This window comes from Mesoplodon mirus (genome assembly GCF_964341445.2).
Source record: "Mesoplodon mirus genome assembly, chromosome: 16".
In the NCBI taxonomy this organism is placed as follows: domain Eukaryota; kingdom Metazoa; phylum Chordata; class Mammalia; order Artiodactyla; family Ziphiidae; genus Mesoplodon; species Mesoplodon mirus.
The window spans coordinates 46,609,284-46,624,783 of NC_138992.1; the positions used below are offsets into that span (position 1 = coordinate 46,609,284).

Genomic DNA, 15,500 nt, shown 5'->3' on the forward strand with positions numbered 1-15,500 from the left:
CATACATGACAAGCCCACAGCTAACATCATACTCAATGGGGAAAAACTGAAAACTATCCCTCTAAAATCAGGAATAAGGAAAGAATATCCACTCTTGTCACTCTTTTTTTTTTTTTTTTTTTTTTTGCTGTACGCGGGCTTCTCACTGCTGTGGCCTCTCCCGTTGCGGAGCACAGGCTCCGGACACACAGGCTCCGCGGCCATGGCTCGCGGGCCCAGCCGCTCCGCGGCATGTGGGATCTTCCGGGATCGGGGCACGAACCCGTGTCCCCTGCATCGGCAGGCGGACTCTCAACCACTGCGCCACCAGGGAAGCCCATTGTCACTCTTATTCAACATAGTATTGGAAGCCCCAGCCAGAGCAATTAGGCAAGAAAAAGAAATCAAAGGCATTTAAATTGGAAAGGAAGAAGAAAAATTGACACTATTTGTGAATGATAAGATTTCATATATAGAAAACCCTAAAGACTCCCCCAAATAGTATTAGAAATAGTAAAGAAATGCAGTAAAGTTGAAAGGTACAAAATCAACATACAAAAAATCGGCTGTGTTTCTATACACCAACAGCAAGCTAGCAGAAAGACAAATTTTAAAAACAATCCCATTTACAATCACAAAAAAGAATAAAATACCTAGGAATAAATTTAACCAAGGAGGTAAAAGACTCATACACTGAAAACTATATGACACTGTTGAAAGAAATTGAAGAAGACACAAATAAGTGAAAAGATATTCTGGGCTCATGGGTTGGAAGAATTAACTTTGTTAAAATGTCCTTATTATCTAAAGCAATCTATAGATTCAATGCAATCCTTATCAAATTCCCAAGGACTTTTTTCATGAAAACAGAACAAAAAAATTCTAAAATTTATATTGAACCACAAAATACAGCAAATAGCCAACACACTCCTGAGAAAAGAGAACAAAGCTGGAGGTATCACACTCCCTGATTTCAAACTAAATTACAAAGCTATAGTAATTAAAACAGCATGGTAATGAAAGAAAAAGAGATACACAGATCAAAGGAAAAGAAAGTAGAGCCCAGAAATAATCCCATGTATATACAGACAATTATATATGACAAAGAAGCAAAGAACATACAATGGTGAGAGGATAATCTCTCCAGCACTTGGTGTTGGGAAAACTGGACAGCCACTGACAGAAAATGAAACTAGACCACTATCTCACACCATACATAAAAATCAACTCAAAATGGATTAAAGATTGAATCTAAGACCTGAAACCACAAAATTCCTAGAAGAAAATAGGCAGTAAGCTCTTTAACATCAGTCTTAGCAATCTTTCTAGATATGTCTCCTCAGGCAAGGGAAACTAAAGCAAAAATAAACAAATGGGACTACATCAAACTAAAAAATTTCTGCACAGCAAAGGAAACCATCAACAAAATGAAAATACAATTTATTGAATGGAAGAAGATACGTGCAAATGATATATCCGATAAGAGGTTAACATCCAAAATATATAAAGAGCTCATACAACTCAACAACAACAAAAAACATTTAAAAAAATGGGCAGAGGAGCTGAATAAACATTTTTCTAAAGAAGACTTATAGATGGCCAACAGGCATATGAAAAGATGCTCAACATTGCTAATCATCAGGGAAATGTAAATCAAAACCACAATGAGATAGCACCTCACACCTGTCAGAATGTCTATCATCAAAAAGACCATAAATAACAGATGTTGGTGAGGATACAGAATAAAGGGAACACTAGTAAACTGTTAGTGGGACTATAAACTGGTATAGCCACTATGGAAAACAGTATAGAGGGTCCTGAAAAAATTAAGAATAGAACTACCATATTTTCCAGCTATCCCACTTCTGGGTATTTATCCAAAGAATACAGAAACACTAATTTGAAAAGATATATGAACCCCTGTGTTCATCATGGCATTATTTACAATAGCCAAGATATTAAAATAGCTAAGTGCCCATCAAGAGTTGAATGGATAAAGATGTGATATACACACACACACACAGAGAAATACTACTCAGCCATAAAAAGATAAAATTTTCCCATTTGTGACAACACAGATGGACCTTGAGGGTATCAGGCTAAGTGAAATAAGTCAGATGGAAAAAGACAAATACCATATGATATCACTCATATGTGGACTATAAAAAACAAACACACGCACACACACACAAACAAAATAAATGAAAAAACCAAACAAAAACAAAAACATAAATACAGAGAACAGGGTTTCCCTGGTGGCGCAGTTGTTGAGAGTCTGCTCGCTAATGCAGGGGACACGGGTTCGAGCCCTGGTCTGGGAGGATCCCGCATGCCGTGGAGCGACTGGGCCCGTGAGCCACAACTACTGAGCCTGCGCGTCTGGAGCCTGTGCTCCACAACAAAGAGGCCACGATAGTGAGAGGCCCATGCACTGCGATGAAGAGTGGCCCCCACTTGCCACAACTAGAGAAAGCCCTAGTACAGAAACGAAGACCCAACACAGCAAAAATAAATAAGTAAATTAATTAAAAAAAAAAACTCCTACCCCCAACATCGTAAAAAAAAACAAACAAAAAACTCAACTGTAGATACGGTAAGATGCTGCTGTGATGTAGGGAAGGAAAAACAATTAAAAAAAATACAGAGAACAGAGTAGTGGTTACCAGGGGAAGGGGCAGGGAGGGATGGGTAAAGGGGATCAACTGTATGGTGATAGATGGAAACTAAATTTTTAGTGGTAAATACACTGTAGTGTATGTAGAAGTAGAAATACTGCACACTTGAAACATTTATATATGTTATAAACCAATGTTACTTCAATAAAAAATAAATATAGAATTTTTAAAATAATAAAAAGAGAAACAACTCAATAAAAAATGGATTAAAAACATAGACAGTGAGGATTAAGTAGAAATCAGCCAGAGGGAACATAAGTAGAAATCGGCAAGAGGGAACATTTGGAGGCAATAGAAATGTTCTATGTCTTGGTTTGGTAATGGTTACCTAAGTGTATAAATTTATAAAACAATCAAAATTCTGTATCAATTTATATATAGAAAATCTGTGGATTTCACTATATATAAATGTTTCTTCCCATTTAGCAAACTAAAAATAATATATACATTAGAGCTACATTATGCATTGATTTACTCTTTCTTTAATCTATCTGTATTTCAGCATACAATAATCTTGCATTTCATACTGATTCTATACTGGTATATGAAAATACTTTGTAAATTACAAAGCACTATTGTGGTATAAAGTTATTATTAATGCTATTTAAATAATAGTGCTACTTTAAGAGGTTAAAATAACCTCTTAAGAGTTTCAAGAGGTATCTCTTGCTTCTAGTGATCTCTAAGGTTTGATGGAAAAATTCAATATTTATCCTATCCATGTCCTTCATGACTAGATTCTTAAATAAAACTCTGTATTATTCTTTTACTCTTTCCTCATTGCAAGTTCTCTCAATTCTTTAATAAAATTAGGTACTCTTTTCCACACTATTTACTAAAAATTTTAAATTTATACATGACATACTAGTGATGAATGAACCTCAGCAGGATAATTTCGAATCCTCCCCAGAAAGGATCAGCCATGTATTTACTGACCTTTGTGGCTATAAGAGCACATTGGGCTAAGGTCTTTAGGAGTTTGCTAAATCTTTTATTTGTTCAAAATTGTTAGCTTTGCATCAGTGCTGCCTAGAAACATACTTTAACAGTGTCCCTCTAATTTTAGCTTCTCTGCCCCTGCTAAGGCCACAGTTCTCTTGATCTTCAGTGATCTGCTAGCCCCTCTCTGAGTGGAACTCATCACCAATTCCTGTCCCCAGCAAGTGAGCATCTGGCTTCTAGTTGCTGGTGCCCTTATATTTTCTAGTCTGACTTCCTGGATATCTTACCTTGACCGCCTTCCTAGATACCAGACCACCTAACATATTTCTGATCACAGATTATTACAGATGGCCTGCTCCCTGAACTGACTTCCATATTTACCACTTTGACACACCTCAGAGGTCATTAGCACCTGAGTTCCTAGACTATCGCTCCAATACCAGAAAAGACCCTGTGCATTGTACTCTCCACAGCTCACTAATACAAGTCCTTAAAACCCTGTCAGGTTACAGCATCTATAACCGACAGGAATTTTGGAAGAATAAAAACTGGCTCCATCTTTTAAGAAGCCTTAGCTAATGTATTTTTAATGAAGCCCATAGAATTTTAACCAATGTGATGAATAAAAATAGATCAAAGTCTATGCTAAAATGAATGACAATAATGAGAAAAGAAGGGAGAGTCAGACAGAAATCCAGAGTAACACAGATGGGCAGGGGATGAAATAAAAGAGACAAGGCGGAGAAACACCAAGCGGTGAGAGAGACCAAGATGAAGAAAGAAACAGAAGCAAAAGTGAAGAGTTGACAGAGAGAGAGAAAGAGAGAGACAGACAGACATACAGAGAGAAACAAATAAGAGAAATGAGTAAGAGGTATGGAGAGAGAAAATCAGACAGAGGCAGAGTGAGAAGAGATAGAAGGATCCTAGAACAGAGAAGAGAGAGAAGTCAGCCCACACTTCTCTGTCTCCCTTCCCAATCATCCACCCCTTTAAAAAAATCAAAAAAAAATTATGTAAATTCCAAATTTCAATCATATCCACTTTGCTGTAATGGGAATGAGTGACCTGGGGTTTCAATTTCAGTGAGTGCATGGAGAAAAGATGGAAGTTATTAGCACATGCGTAGGAAAAAAACTAGTGCCTCTCTAGCATCCTTCTGTCTGTTCCTACATCCTTTCTCAAGCTGATCTGAGAATTATCCACACTGTAAAGAAGAAGAAATTGAACCTAATGAGGCAAAGGCTTTGAACCAACAGAAGGAAACTGGTCAGCTCCATGCCATTCCCCTCAAGCCCCAGAGGACATCCTTCAAGGAACACAAGGATTCTTCCTCCTTGTCCTGGTTCAGAATACTCTCCAACCTCTCTGAGAAAATACCCCCATCCTTCAAGTCCCAACCACAACCTGCTCAGGGACAGTGTCTTAGTCACCTGTCATGCGGGCATGCAGCACAGGGCCTGGTACACAAAAGTCATCAGTAAGTTTCTGTTAAATGAATAAATGTACACTGGTTCTAGACATATATGTATATACCCACATAAATACATTACAAATATATTCACTATTTATATTACACTTGATCTTAGCCAAAAGGCCGAAATTCACTATTTATATTGTATGAACTTTTCTAAAGAAGTCTGTTCCTATAGTACTAAACAAAAATGTTCTAGTACATTCTAAATCTACTCTCCTTCCAGTTTTCTCATTGATGTCATCATCATCTCAACTATCCAATCCAGCTAAAAACTCTCTCACCTAATCAGTGAGGCCTATTGATCTTATCTTCTAAATATCTCCTAATTTATCCTCCATGCCATCTATCCTAACAAAAGGAAAATAAGACCCTCCTAAATGATCTCTCTAATCTTTTCTAGCCCCTACATTGTTCCCAGTAACCTTTCTAATCAAGTCATATTCTTTATGAGACACCTTCAAGAAAAAGCCATAAGGAAATAATTCCCCATTTCCTCAAAATTAACATCAAATTCTCCATTTTGGTATCGGGAACTTTCCCAATTACACCCAACCCACCTCCCATAATCATCTCCCACTGATCTCCCTCCCGTCTGTAACCAGTCCCTAAACCCTTCTGCTTTTCCCACACCAAGCTTCTTCCCATGGACATTTACATTTCCTTTCTTTCCCCCTTCTCCATGTCTAGATCTTTGAAAATTCAGCTAAAATTGCATTCTGTTCCTCAACATGATAATCATCCCTAGGGAGAGTTAGTTATTTCTTTCTCTGGATTTCCAATGCACTTGAAACATAACATTTAATATAGCTTAGATCACAGCATATGGTAACTATTTAAGTGCATATGGTAACTATTTAAGTATCTTTCTTCCCCACTAGATTATGAGTTGTACAAGAATAGACACTGTCATTGACGTTTTTACGTATCCCAGGGCTTAGCACAGAACCTGCACAAGTAGGGATCCAATAAACATGTAAAGAATAAATATACATACCTTTCTGTGCTTTGATTAGTTGCTTTCCAATTTCTAGTGTCACAAAGGCTGTGCCATTTAGAACTATGTCAGTTATGGTCTTCCAAGCATTAGGAGACAGTCTTTCAGTGGGAGAAATAAAATTCCCTGCTGCATTGTTTATCACAATCTAATAAATGATTAAGGCAAGTTACAGAAACTTAGATGAGGAAGAGTATTTTCCCCAAAGGGCTTTTATTTTTGAAACTTATAAATCCAAATAATATCATAAAGCTAAAGTTCACAGTCTGCTATGTAAAAATACCATGAGATTTGGTTCAGTTTTACCTTTTGTGAGCCTGTGAAAATTTCCTATTATTATTTACCAAATTTTAGAGTTCTAATCGCCATCTCAAAATTAGGGTAGAGTCTATTATTAAAAATATAAATATAGATTAAGCATATCTACCATGTGACTATACTTTATTTCAAGAAATCTTAATTAAAATGCCTTTAATTTTTGGTATCATTTTGGCTTAATTTAGCTAATGAAATTCTTGGTTGATGACCTGCTTCTTCAATATCAATAAAGATTCCACTTATTATCGGTGGAATATTATTATTCCACCAATAATATAATACATTATTGGTCTGTCTGAAAATATCTTTAACACAGAAAAGTGCTCTCTTTGAGACTACTGGAAGAAATGGTTTCTTTCCAATATGTGAACCAAACAAAAGCAAAATACCCATGCATATCTCAGGTCTTACAAGAAGAAATCTGGAATTTTTTTTGTAGGTTTCCTTGTTTGTATTATTCTCCTCCACTGACAGAGATAATCAAAAGTTATTTTAAAAAAGCAAAGAGCATGAATCATTTAAACTAGATATTGTGTTCTTGGATAACTGCTCTTATTTCATAATCTTATTAAATAAAGTGAAATCAAGTTTGTTCTATATGATTGTAAATGTATTTTTTAAGTACTCCTGAAAGGAAATGGTGTAGCAGTCCACCTTATCTATTCCCTGATTTAAACAGAGCTAGCTTTCTGCTAGCAATGGAAAATAGATGCTTCTTAACACAGCATTTGCTCACATCAATATTTTATTTCCTTGGTAGGTGATATCAACATCAAAGACCTCATACTTTCGCCTCATCACCATTACACTTACATCAGGATGTCCTACGACTTTGATCAGCTCTGACACAGTGCTTTGCACCATACCAGGATCCCTCACATCACACTGAATTGCATGAACCTGCAAAATAACAAAGAGAAAAAAAGAACCCTACATTTTTTCAGACTTCCTAATCCATGAGCATGAGTAAATTACTTAAGCATGCTATAATTCCTAAATCTGATTTAAGTAACTGTTATTAACGTACCTTATTTCCAGTTTGAGAAGAAATTTGTTCTGCAGTTGCTTTCAGAACATCAATTTTTCTAGAAATAAACACATGGTACTTTGCATGAGTTCTGAAATAACTTCATGCTATATTTTTCTTTTTAATTTCATAAATTAAAAAAGAGAATCTACAGCTTAATGACATGAATTTTTGAGACAATAGAAAAGCTATATCTACAAACAAGTTAGTTTGAATGCATTTATTTTCTAGAAGTTAAATTTAAGCAATTTTCATATATGTGACACTACTTTATTGAATTACTTCTAAGCCAGTTATTTTATATCTACTCATAGATTTTAAATTATTTCCTTAATTATATTCATCTCTCTGTATTTCCTTGCCCAAGCCTGCTTTAGAAGGAAAATACATTCCTGGAATGATGTAAGCTTACGTTAAACTATAAAAAAATCTATGTTATGTATAAAATCTACGTTAGTAGATTTTAGATCAAATTGATGGGTCTGGACAACTATATATAGTCAGAATCTTATGCTCTTGAGATAAACAGAAAAAAATAAATAATGTAAATTATGTAGTGTTACAAAGAAAATAATATTTTAACACTCTTAGACACATTACAACATGAAAAAAAAATGTTCTGGCCAATTTGCATTAAAGACAACATCTGAAAGAAATTCCTTTTGCCCGCTGTAAATTACATAGTGACTTGTCATTCAGGTTACTACTTAGCCTACCTAAAAATTGTACACTATTCAAAATTGGAAGAAGGGGTAGATTTTTTTGACCAGTCTCTAAACCTCTATACTTACATCGTTATAAGGTACTGGGACATGCCTAAATAAGAAATTCTTTCCACGTGGTCTCACCCTCCCTACATTCATCACAACAGCTGTTTTGAAATATCTGCCCATCTTATAGGAAATGGAAGCATTATATCCATTATCCTGGTACAAGGTTAACTATCCACTGAATCAGTAATTATAATCACTCTCACTGAAAACAAGCAGCCTCAATATAGTACTTTTTAACTTCACATACAGAAAAAATTCTATCAATGAATTTGTGAAATATATATATCATCAGTTCCATAATCAATCATTATTTCTATCATCACAAATTTTTTTAAATTAATTAATTTATTTATTTTTGGCTGCATTGGGTCTTCATTGCTGTGTGCGGACTTTCTCTAGTTGCAGCAAGCCAGGGCTACTCTTCGCTGTGGTGCACGGGCTTCTCACTGCTGTGGCTTCTCTTGTTGCAGAGCATGGGCTCTAGGTGCACGGGCTTCAGTAGTTGTGGCACACAGGCTTCAGTAGTTGTGGCTCACGGGCTCTAGCACACAGGCTCAGTAGTGTGGCGCTCGGGCTTAGCTGCTCTGCGGCATGTGGGACCTTCCCAGACCAGGGCTCGAACCCGTGTCCCCTGCACTGGCAGGCGTATTCTTAACCACTGTGCCACAAGGGAAGCCCTATCATCAAAAATTATAACTGACTTTTTCCAAGGAGATTTAGTTAAATAATCTAAAGGATATTTCATAGAAGATTACAACGCAAATCAAACAACTCTGGCAAATAGTGTTTCAATATTGTGGCACAGAATTATTCTTCAATAGACTCTTGCCAGGCAACTTGCTGAGACTGACTTACCGGCTGGCTATCACACACTGTGCACCTAGGCTGGACAGATGAGTTGTCATTCCTTTACCAAGGCCAGTACCTCCCCCAGTAATGAATGCTACTTTTCCTTGAAAACTATTTGGTGGTAGCATCACTTTTTGCAAGGGTGGAAAGAATTTAGACTGAAAATCTTCATTGTTTTGATATAATATTTTTGTTCCATACCTAAAAAACTAAAAGAAAAAAATGAATTGAAATTTGCATACTTATATTCCCACAAAAGATATGAATTTTTTTAAACATACTCTAATATTAATCAAATTCTTGGATTAACACAAACTCACTGTAAACATGTTGGTACTGTATTTAATCAATTTTTATTCTTTTTCTGTTGGAATGTTAAGTAACAGTAGAGTGGTTAAAAGCATGGGCTTTGGAGCTCAACTACACAGGGCAGAATTTTCTCCCTAGTCATGTAACCTTCAGCAAGTTATTTAACCTCTTTTTGCCTCAGTTTCTTCTATAACTGGAGATGATAACAGAAGCTTCCTCATAGGACATTATAAGGATTTCATGAGTTAATATGAATAATAAACCTAGAAAATTGTGTAGCACACAGAAAGCACTCTATAAATGCTAGCATTATTAGTTTATGCATTTAGCTTAAATTTAACTTCAAAAAAACTTACATAAAGCCTTTTTGTCTTTTAGCAAGAATAATTTGGAAAAAAATCACATTCCATCTTTGAATCACTGAAGAAAATTATAAAAAGTCCTTTATAAGATTTATTAAACCAAATGCCTCTTCCTATGTTGTCTTCTGGATAATAAATTTAGAACAGATAAAAATATTTGTTATATTTAAAATGGGGGGAAAAATCAAACCATTTTCAACTGAAAAATATTTATACTGCCCTATCTTATATTTTACAGCTTACTCTCATATTACTTGTCAAAATCACTGCTATTCTCTCACTTTTAATTATGAAAACAAACTTTTAAGTGTTAACCATAATAACAAACAATAAAGAGCTAATATTCATTAAGTGTTTACCATTTATCAGGATTAGAAACTAATCTTCACTACTCCATGAGATAGGTATTATTTTTATCCCATTGTTCAGGAGGGGCCCAGAAAAGTTAAGTATGTTGCCCAACTTGCAAAACCAAGATTATAACGACCTTGTATACTGCCTCTCTTTACTCACTGAGCTCCTACTGAGTTTAATGATCACACCAGTCGGGTATCTGATATTCCCCATCAGGTTATGGTTATAAGATTAAAATTCCAGAATCGATAATTTCCTGCTAGAGCATTCTTATAAGTTAAATGGGCTGCCATTAGTTGTTCTGAGATGTCTAAAATTTACCCTAAAGAAATAGAAATGTAGTCACTGATTTAGGATAAGGCTATTCATCAACTAGAAACTGAACAAGAAAATGCTTATAATATGATGTTAAGTAAAAAAAAGAAATATACAGGATGTTCTTAACTATAAATAAAAATATATACTTAGAAAAAAGACTGGAAGAAAATAACAACAGTTAGTAGTAGATTCAATATTTACCATGTGCCAGGTCTATGAAGGACTTTCAACAACCCTATAAGGTAAATTCTATTGTTACTCCCATTTTATAGATGAGAAAACTGAAGCACAGAAAGGTCAAGTAACTAACTTTTAAAGACAAATAATAATAAGTAGTAAAGACTCAAATCGAAGATGTGTCTGACTTCAGAGTCCATTCATTACCTTTCACAGTTACTATGTATGTCTAGGTGATGGGATAATGGAAGATTATTTGTTCTTTTTGTTAGTTTGATTGGTTCTTAGTAATTTCAAAATCTATTCAATAAATATGATTTGATTTTTTAACCAGGGAAAAAAGTTAGTGAAAGATAAAATTTGAAAACATGTATAAAATAATTGTGAAAGACAAATTTGCAAATCTGGTAATCCTCCGTGCCAGTCATTATATTTCGTTTACCTTCATGTTGACAATGCATTTTTTGGTATCCTTTTGCCAAAGTATGATAATCCAAGCAACTTACAATAATCTTTATCTGCATAAATGGCAGTTTTACTTAAGGCTGCCACCAACTCCAGAACTATTACATTAAGATGATGAATCAGGAAATTTGCACAAGTAGGCTGGTGAGTTTATCATTACCTAGTAATAATGAAAAAATGTGTTCTAATTTCCCAAAAGCGCTAAGATGAATTTTTATTTATTTAGTATTGATTTGTCTAGGGAATTTTAACTGGTACTTTATGAAAGATAAATTAAGCAAGATATTTGCATATAAACTTTCTTTTCTTATTATATTAAAACATTTTCTCAACCTCACAGAGGAAAGGTTATAAAGGTATAAATAATCGCATTTGAAATAAAAATTCCTAATAAGTGTCTACAATGTAACAGTTTACAACATAGCATAACAAACCCTTGAAAAGGGTTTGTTCTGATTTGGGAATTTGCTTGTATGAAAAAGTATTAGAGATAAACATGATATTACGATTATAGTGTTAACTCATTTTATTTATCTTTAGCATGTTTTTACTGAGCATTTGCTATGCCCCAGACACTGTTCTAGGCAATGGCAATACAGCAGTGAGCAAAACAGATACAATATTCTACCCTAAGAGAGATTATCTTTGGGCGGGAGGGAAGATAAATTAAGTGAAATATAGAGTATATTAAAAGTTAATATGTTGCTGTGGGGAAAGATAAGGCATAGGATATGGGTAGAGTGTTGCTATTTTAAATAGAGTGGTCAGCAAAGGTCTCATCGAGGTGACATCTGAGCAAAGACCTAAAGGGAGTGAGGGGATGAGCTGCATGGTCCTTTCAGGCAGAGGGAAAACTAAAAGCAAAGGCCCTGAGAAGGAAGCATGCCTAGCACATTAGGAAGAATCGGAGGGCCAGTGTGGCTGAAGTAGAAGGAGGGAAGAGAAAGAGGGACAGGAGGTGAGGTCAATGAGGTAAAGGGGACTGGATCACACAGGCTGAGTCAACCACTACGTGGACTTACAATTATACTCAAGTCAAGTGGGAAACTCTCCAAAGTTTTGAGCAGCGGATTGACATGAGCTGCCTTAAGTTTTTAGAGAATTGTTCTGGCTACTAAGTTGAGAATGGAATGTAGGAGGCAAGACTAAAAGCAAGGAGAGTAAGTATAATATTTTTATACCAGGCCAGGTAAGAGATGATGATTTAGACTGGATGCCATCATAGAAGGGGTAAGAAGTTAGCAAATAAGATTACTTGCAGATGGGAAGGTCCCAGAAAATGAGGATATAGTGAATTACTATTGTACATAATATTGCCTGATCCAATTATTTCTTCTTGCCTCAAAGTCCAACCTCAGCACACATTGACCTATTTCACTAAAAGCAGACAAAGAGGTCTCTCCCTTTGATCAAGGCCATTTGGCGGATAGAGCCTTTTCCACTTCTCTCACCTTCACCTCAATACCTCTGCTACTTTTTGCATTGCCTTTGTGTTTTGGAAAGAATAAGATTTAACTGTGAGCTAGAAGGAAATAGATATGAGTCAGACAAAAGGCATTAGTCTAAGTGAGAAATAATGACAGCAGAAATCAAGACAACATTTACCACACATATTTAACATGCTGATTAGCCTGAACTCAGAAGCCAACCAACTGGAAATGGTGAGCAAGAAGGGAAGAGCTGAAGATGACAGAGTTTTCTAGTTTAAATAGCTGCATGTAGAGTGATGCTGTTACTGAAATGATTGGGCTGACACGAAAAGATTCAAGATGGAGAACTGAAGATAACCAGTTCTGTATTAGAAATGCTCCACCTCGGATGCCTGTGGACTATTCTGGTGTAGATATCTAATCTGCAGTTGGAAATACAATTTTGAAGCACAGAGAATAAAATAAATCAGGGCTAAAGGTAAACGGCAACATCATTTCACAAACTGTGAAAGCCTACAGTTCTATCACTGTTTTAGATGCAAGGCAATGTGGGAGCTTCCCCATGCTGGAAGGGATCAAAGTATAGCTGTCCCCTTACTCTTAACTTACTTATATTTACACAGGCATTTCTAATCTCAAAGTAAGTTATCATCTTAGGAAGAGAATATAGGACAGCTAAGATTGCTGATTATTTTCTACCTGGAATTTTCTTTAAAAACTAAGGTTTGCCAAACACCAGTGAAATGCCTTCTAATATGAGCTCTAGGAAACCCTGGCTAACTTTAGAATTCCCCTCCTTTTTTTGATGTGCTTTATAATGACCTGTGGGGAATAATCTGAGATCTAGATTTTTTTTAACATTACGAAGTTAGCTTTATAGTTTTGGAAGGGAGTTTGTTTTGAAATTTCTTCACATTAATATTTGAGCTCTGAGGCTACCATTCATCCAAGTGATTCCCTCTAGGGACTCCTTCACATCCTCTTTCTCTTCACCTAATATATTCCATTCCTCTCCAAGTCCCATGTATTTTACCTCCCCTGTCAGTATCTTTACTCTCCATCCACTGCCTGAGTTCAAAGGTCCCTATCTTCCATCATTCACAAATACTAAGGGCCTATGCTACATCATCCATTATGTGGTCTCTGTCCTCCAGTCTCCCTTTACCCCAACATATCTGCAATGCTGCGCTCCAGAGTACTGCAAACCTGCTCATGGTACTTCTACCCTTAAGATCCTTCAGTGACTCCCTGCATAAAGTCCAGATTCCTTAGCTTCACCCAGCACAGCAAGTCATTATGACCTGGCTCTTGTCCATCTCTCCAGCCTCATCTCCCTCTGCTTTTCCACCTTGAAATTTATACTCAAAAAAACAAAATATGCAGGGTTCCCCAAACACAAATTGTTTCTACCTATTTACCTTTATACAAATTGATCCCCACCAAAAAAAAAAAAAAAACAACAACAACAAATTGATCCCCACCATCACTCAACATTCATCATTCAAGGCTGAGGCTTCCCAAATACTCCCAACAGAATTATCATTCTCACCACCACCTCTATAACTTAATCAAATTATCTGTATACCAGCTTGGAAGTCCTAGAGGCCCTTTAACATGTTCAAGATATATCACTTACCCCTCTCTTCCCTCTGGCTCCCTCTCATAAATGCTCTCTCTCAGAGAGTAGCATTTCCCTTAGCTCAGGGATCAAAAATAGAAATCTGGGCTTCATCTTACACCACATACCCAAACCACTAAGTTCGGTTCATTTTAGTCCTAAATAGCTCCAACAACTGCCCTTAGTTCAGACCCTTATCACTTATACTTGCACTCTAGTATCCCCATCTCAAGTCTCACCTGATGATAATACTTTCCTGCTCACAATTCTGATGGTGCCATTCACCTCCTCAGCATGGCCCAATCTTCCTTCCTCACCCCCTACCACCAATCATCAAGACCTCTCAATATATCTCTTTTAAATATCACCAGACTTCAAGTCTCTCATGTACTGCCATTCCTTAGTTGAAGCCACCATGGCCTCTCATCTGGAGAGATTACCCAGGTTGCCTCCATTCTCACCCCTATTCCCAGGCCTTCAGGACAAAGCTCTCACTCCTTAATGTGGCTCACAGGCTGCTCCCTGGCCTGTCTCTCACCACCTGCCTCCTTACTTGCTACCTATAATCTAGTCTGTGCCTTCACATAGGCCACTCTCCTGCCTAGAACTTTCTTACTCTTACTCCTCCCCCTGACTAACTTCTACTAATCCTTCAGGTCCCAGCTTATATGTAAAACCCCAAAATTATACTCCTTAAAGTGATTTTTTTTTAATTTACTTATTTTATTTATTTTATTTTTGGCTGCACTGGGTCTTCATTGCTGCACACGGGCTTTCTCTAGTTGCGGCAAGTGGGGTCTACTCTTTGGTGCAGTGCATGGGCTTCTCATTGCGGTGGCTTCTCTTGATGCAGAGCACGGGCTCTAGGTGCGTGGGCTTCAGTGGTTGTGGCTCACGGGCTCTAGAGCACAGGATCAGTAGCTGTGGCGCATGGGCTTAGTTGCTCCGTGGCATGTGCGATCTTCCCGGACCAGGGCTCGAACCTGTGTTCCCTGCATTGGCGGGTGGATTCTTAACCACTGCGCCACCAGGGAAGCCCCTATACTCCTTAAAACTGTACACTTCTCCCACTGTGGGTGGGAAATGTTTCTTCCCTAATCCTGATGTTTCATTTCCCTCCAGGAGGGGAGCTGAGTTAGTTTAACTCCAGGCTTCTTTTTGCCCCCTTAGTCACCCTGTCCCCCTGGAAATGGTTTATCTGACCAGCAAATTTTGAGAGAATAATTGGGCATGAGTAGTCCTTCTTAAACCTTCTCCCTCTTGGGAGCTAGCTGCCCTCAGAAAGCAAATGTTCCTCCTCAGATGATAAGTCTGCCTAATTCAGGAAATCCAGTTAGAATTGGCTCTAATACCAAACTGTAACAAGTGGTACTTTGGCCTCCATCTTTACTCTGTTTTTTCAGACGGGAGAAGAGGGATGTTATTTATTTGTA

The 15,500-nt window shown here is 36.8% G+C and overlaps 1 protein-coding gene across 2 annotated transcripts in view; it reads right to left on the bottom strand.

The window, feature by feature from the left end:
- The window catches only part of DECR1 (2,4-dienoyl-CoA reductase 1), a 62,776-nt gene that overhangs the window by 43,147 nt on the left and 4,129 nt on the right, over window positions 1–15,500 (bottom strand). For both annotated transcript variants that reach the window (XM_082601063.1, XM_082601062.1), the window contains exons 2-5: window positions 9,041–9,243; window positions 7,413–7,470; window positions 7,199–7,285; window positions 6,068–6,215 (exon numbers count right to left, since the gene is read on the bottom strand). In XM_082601063.1, coding sequence (XP_082457189.1) covers window positions 6,068–6,215; window positions 7,199–7,285; window positions 7,413–7,470; window positions 9,041–9,243 — 496 coding nt within the window. The remainder of the gene's footprint in view (window positions 1–6,067; window positions 6,216–7,198; window positions 7,286–7,412; window positions 7,471–9,040; window positions 9,244–15,500) is intronic.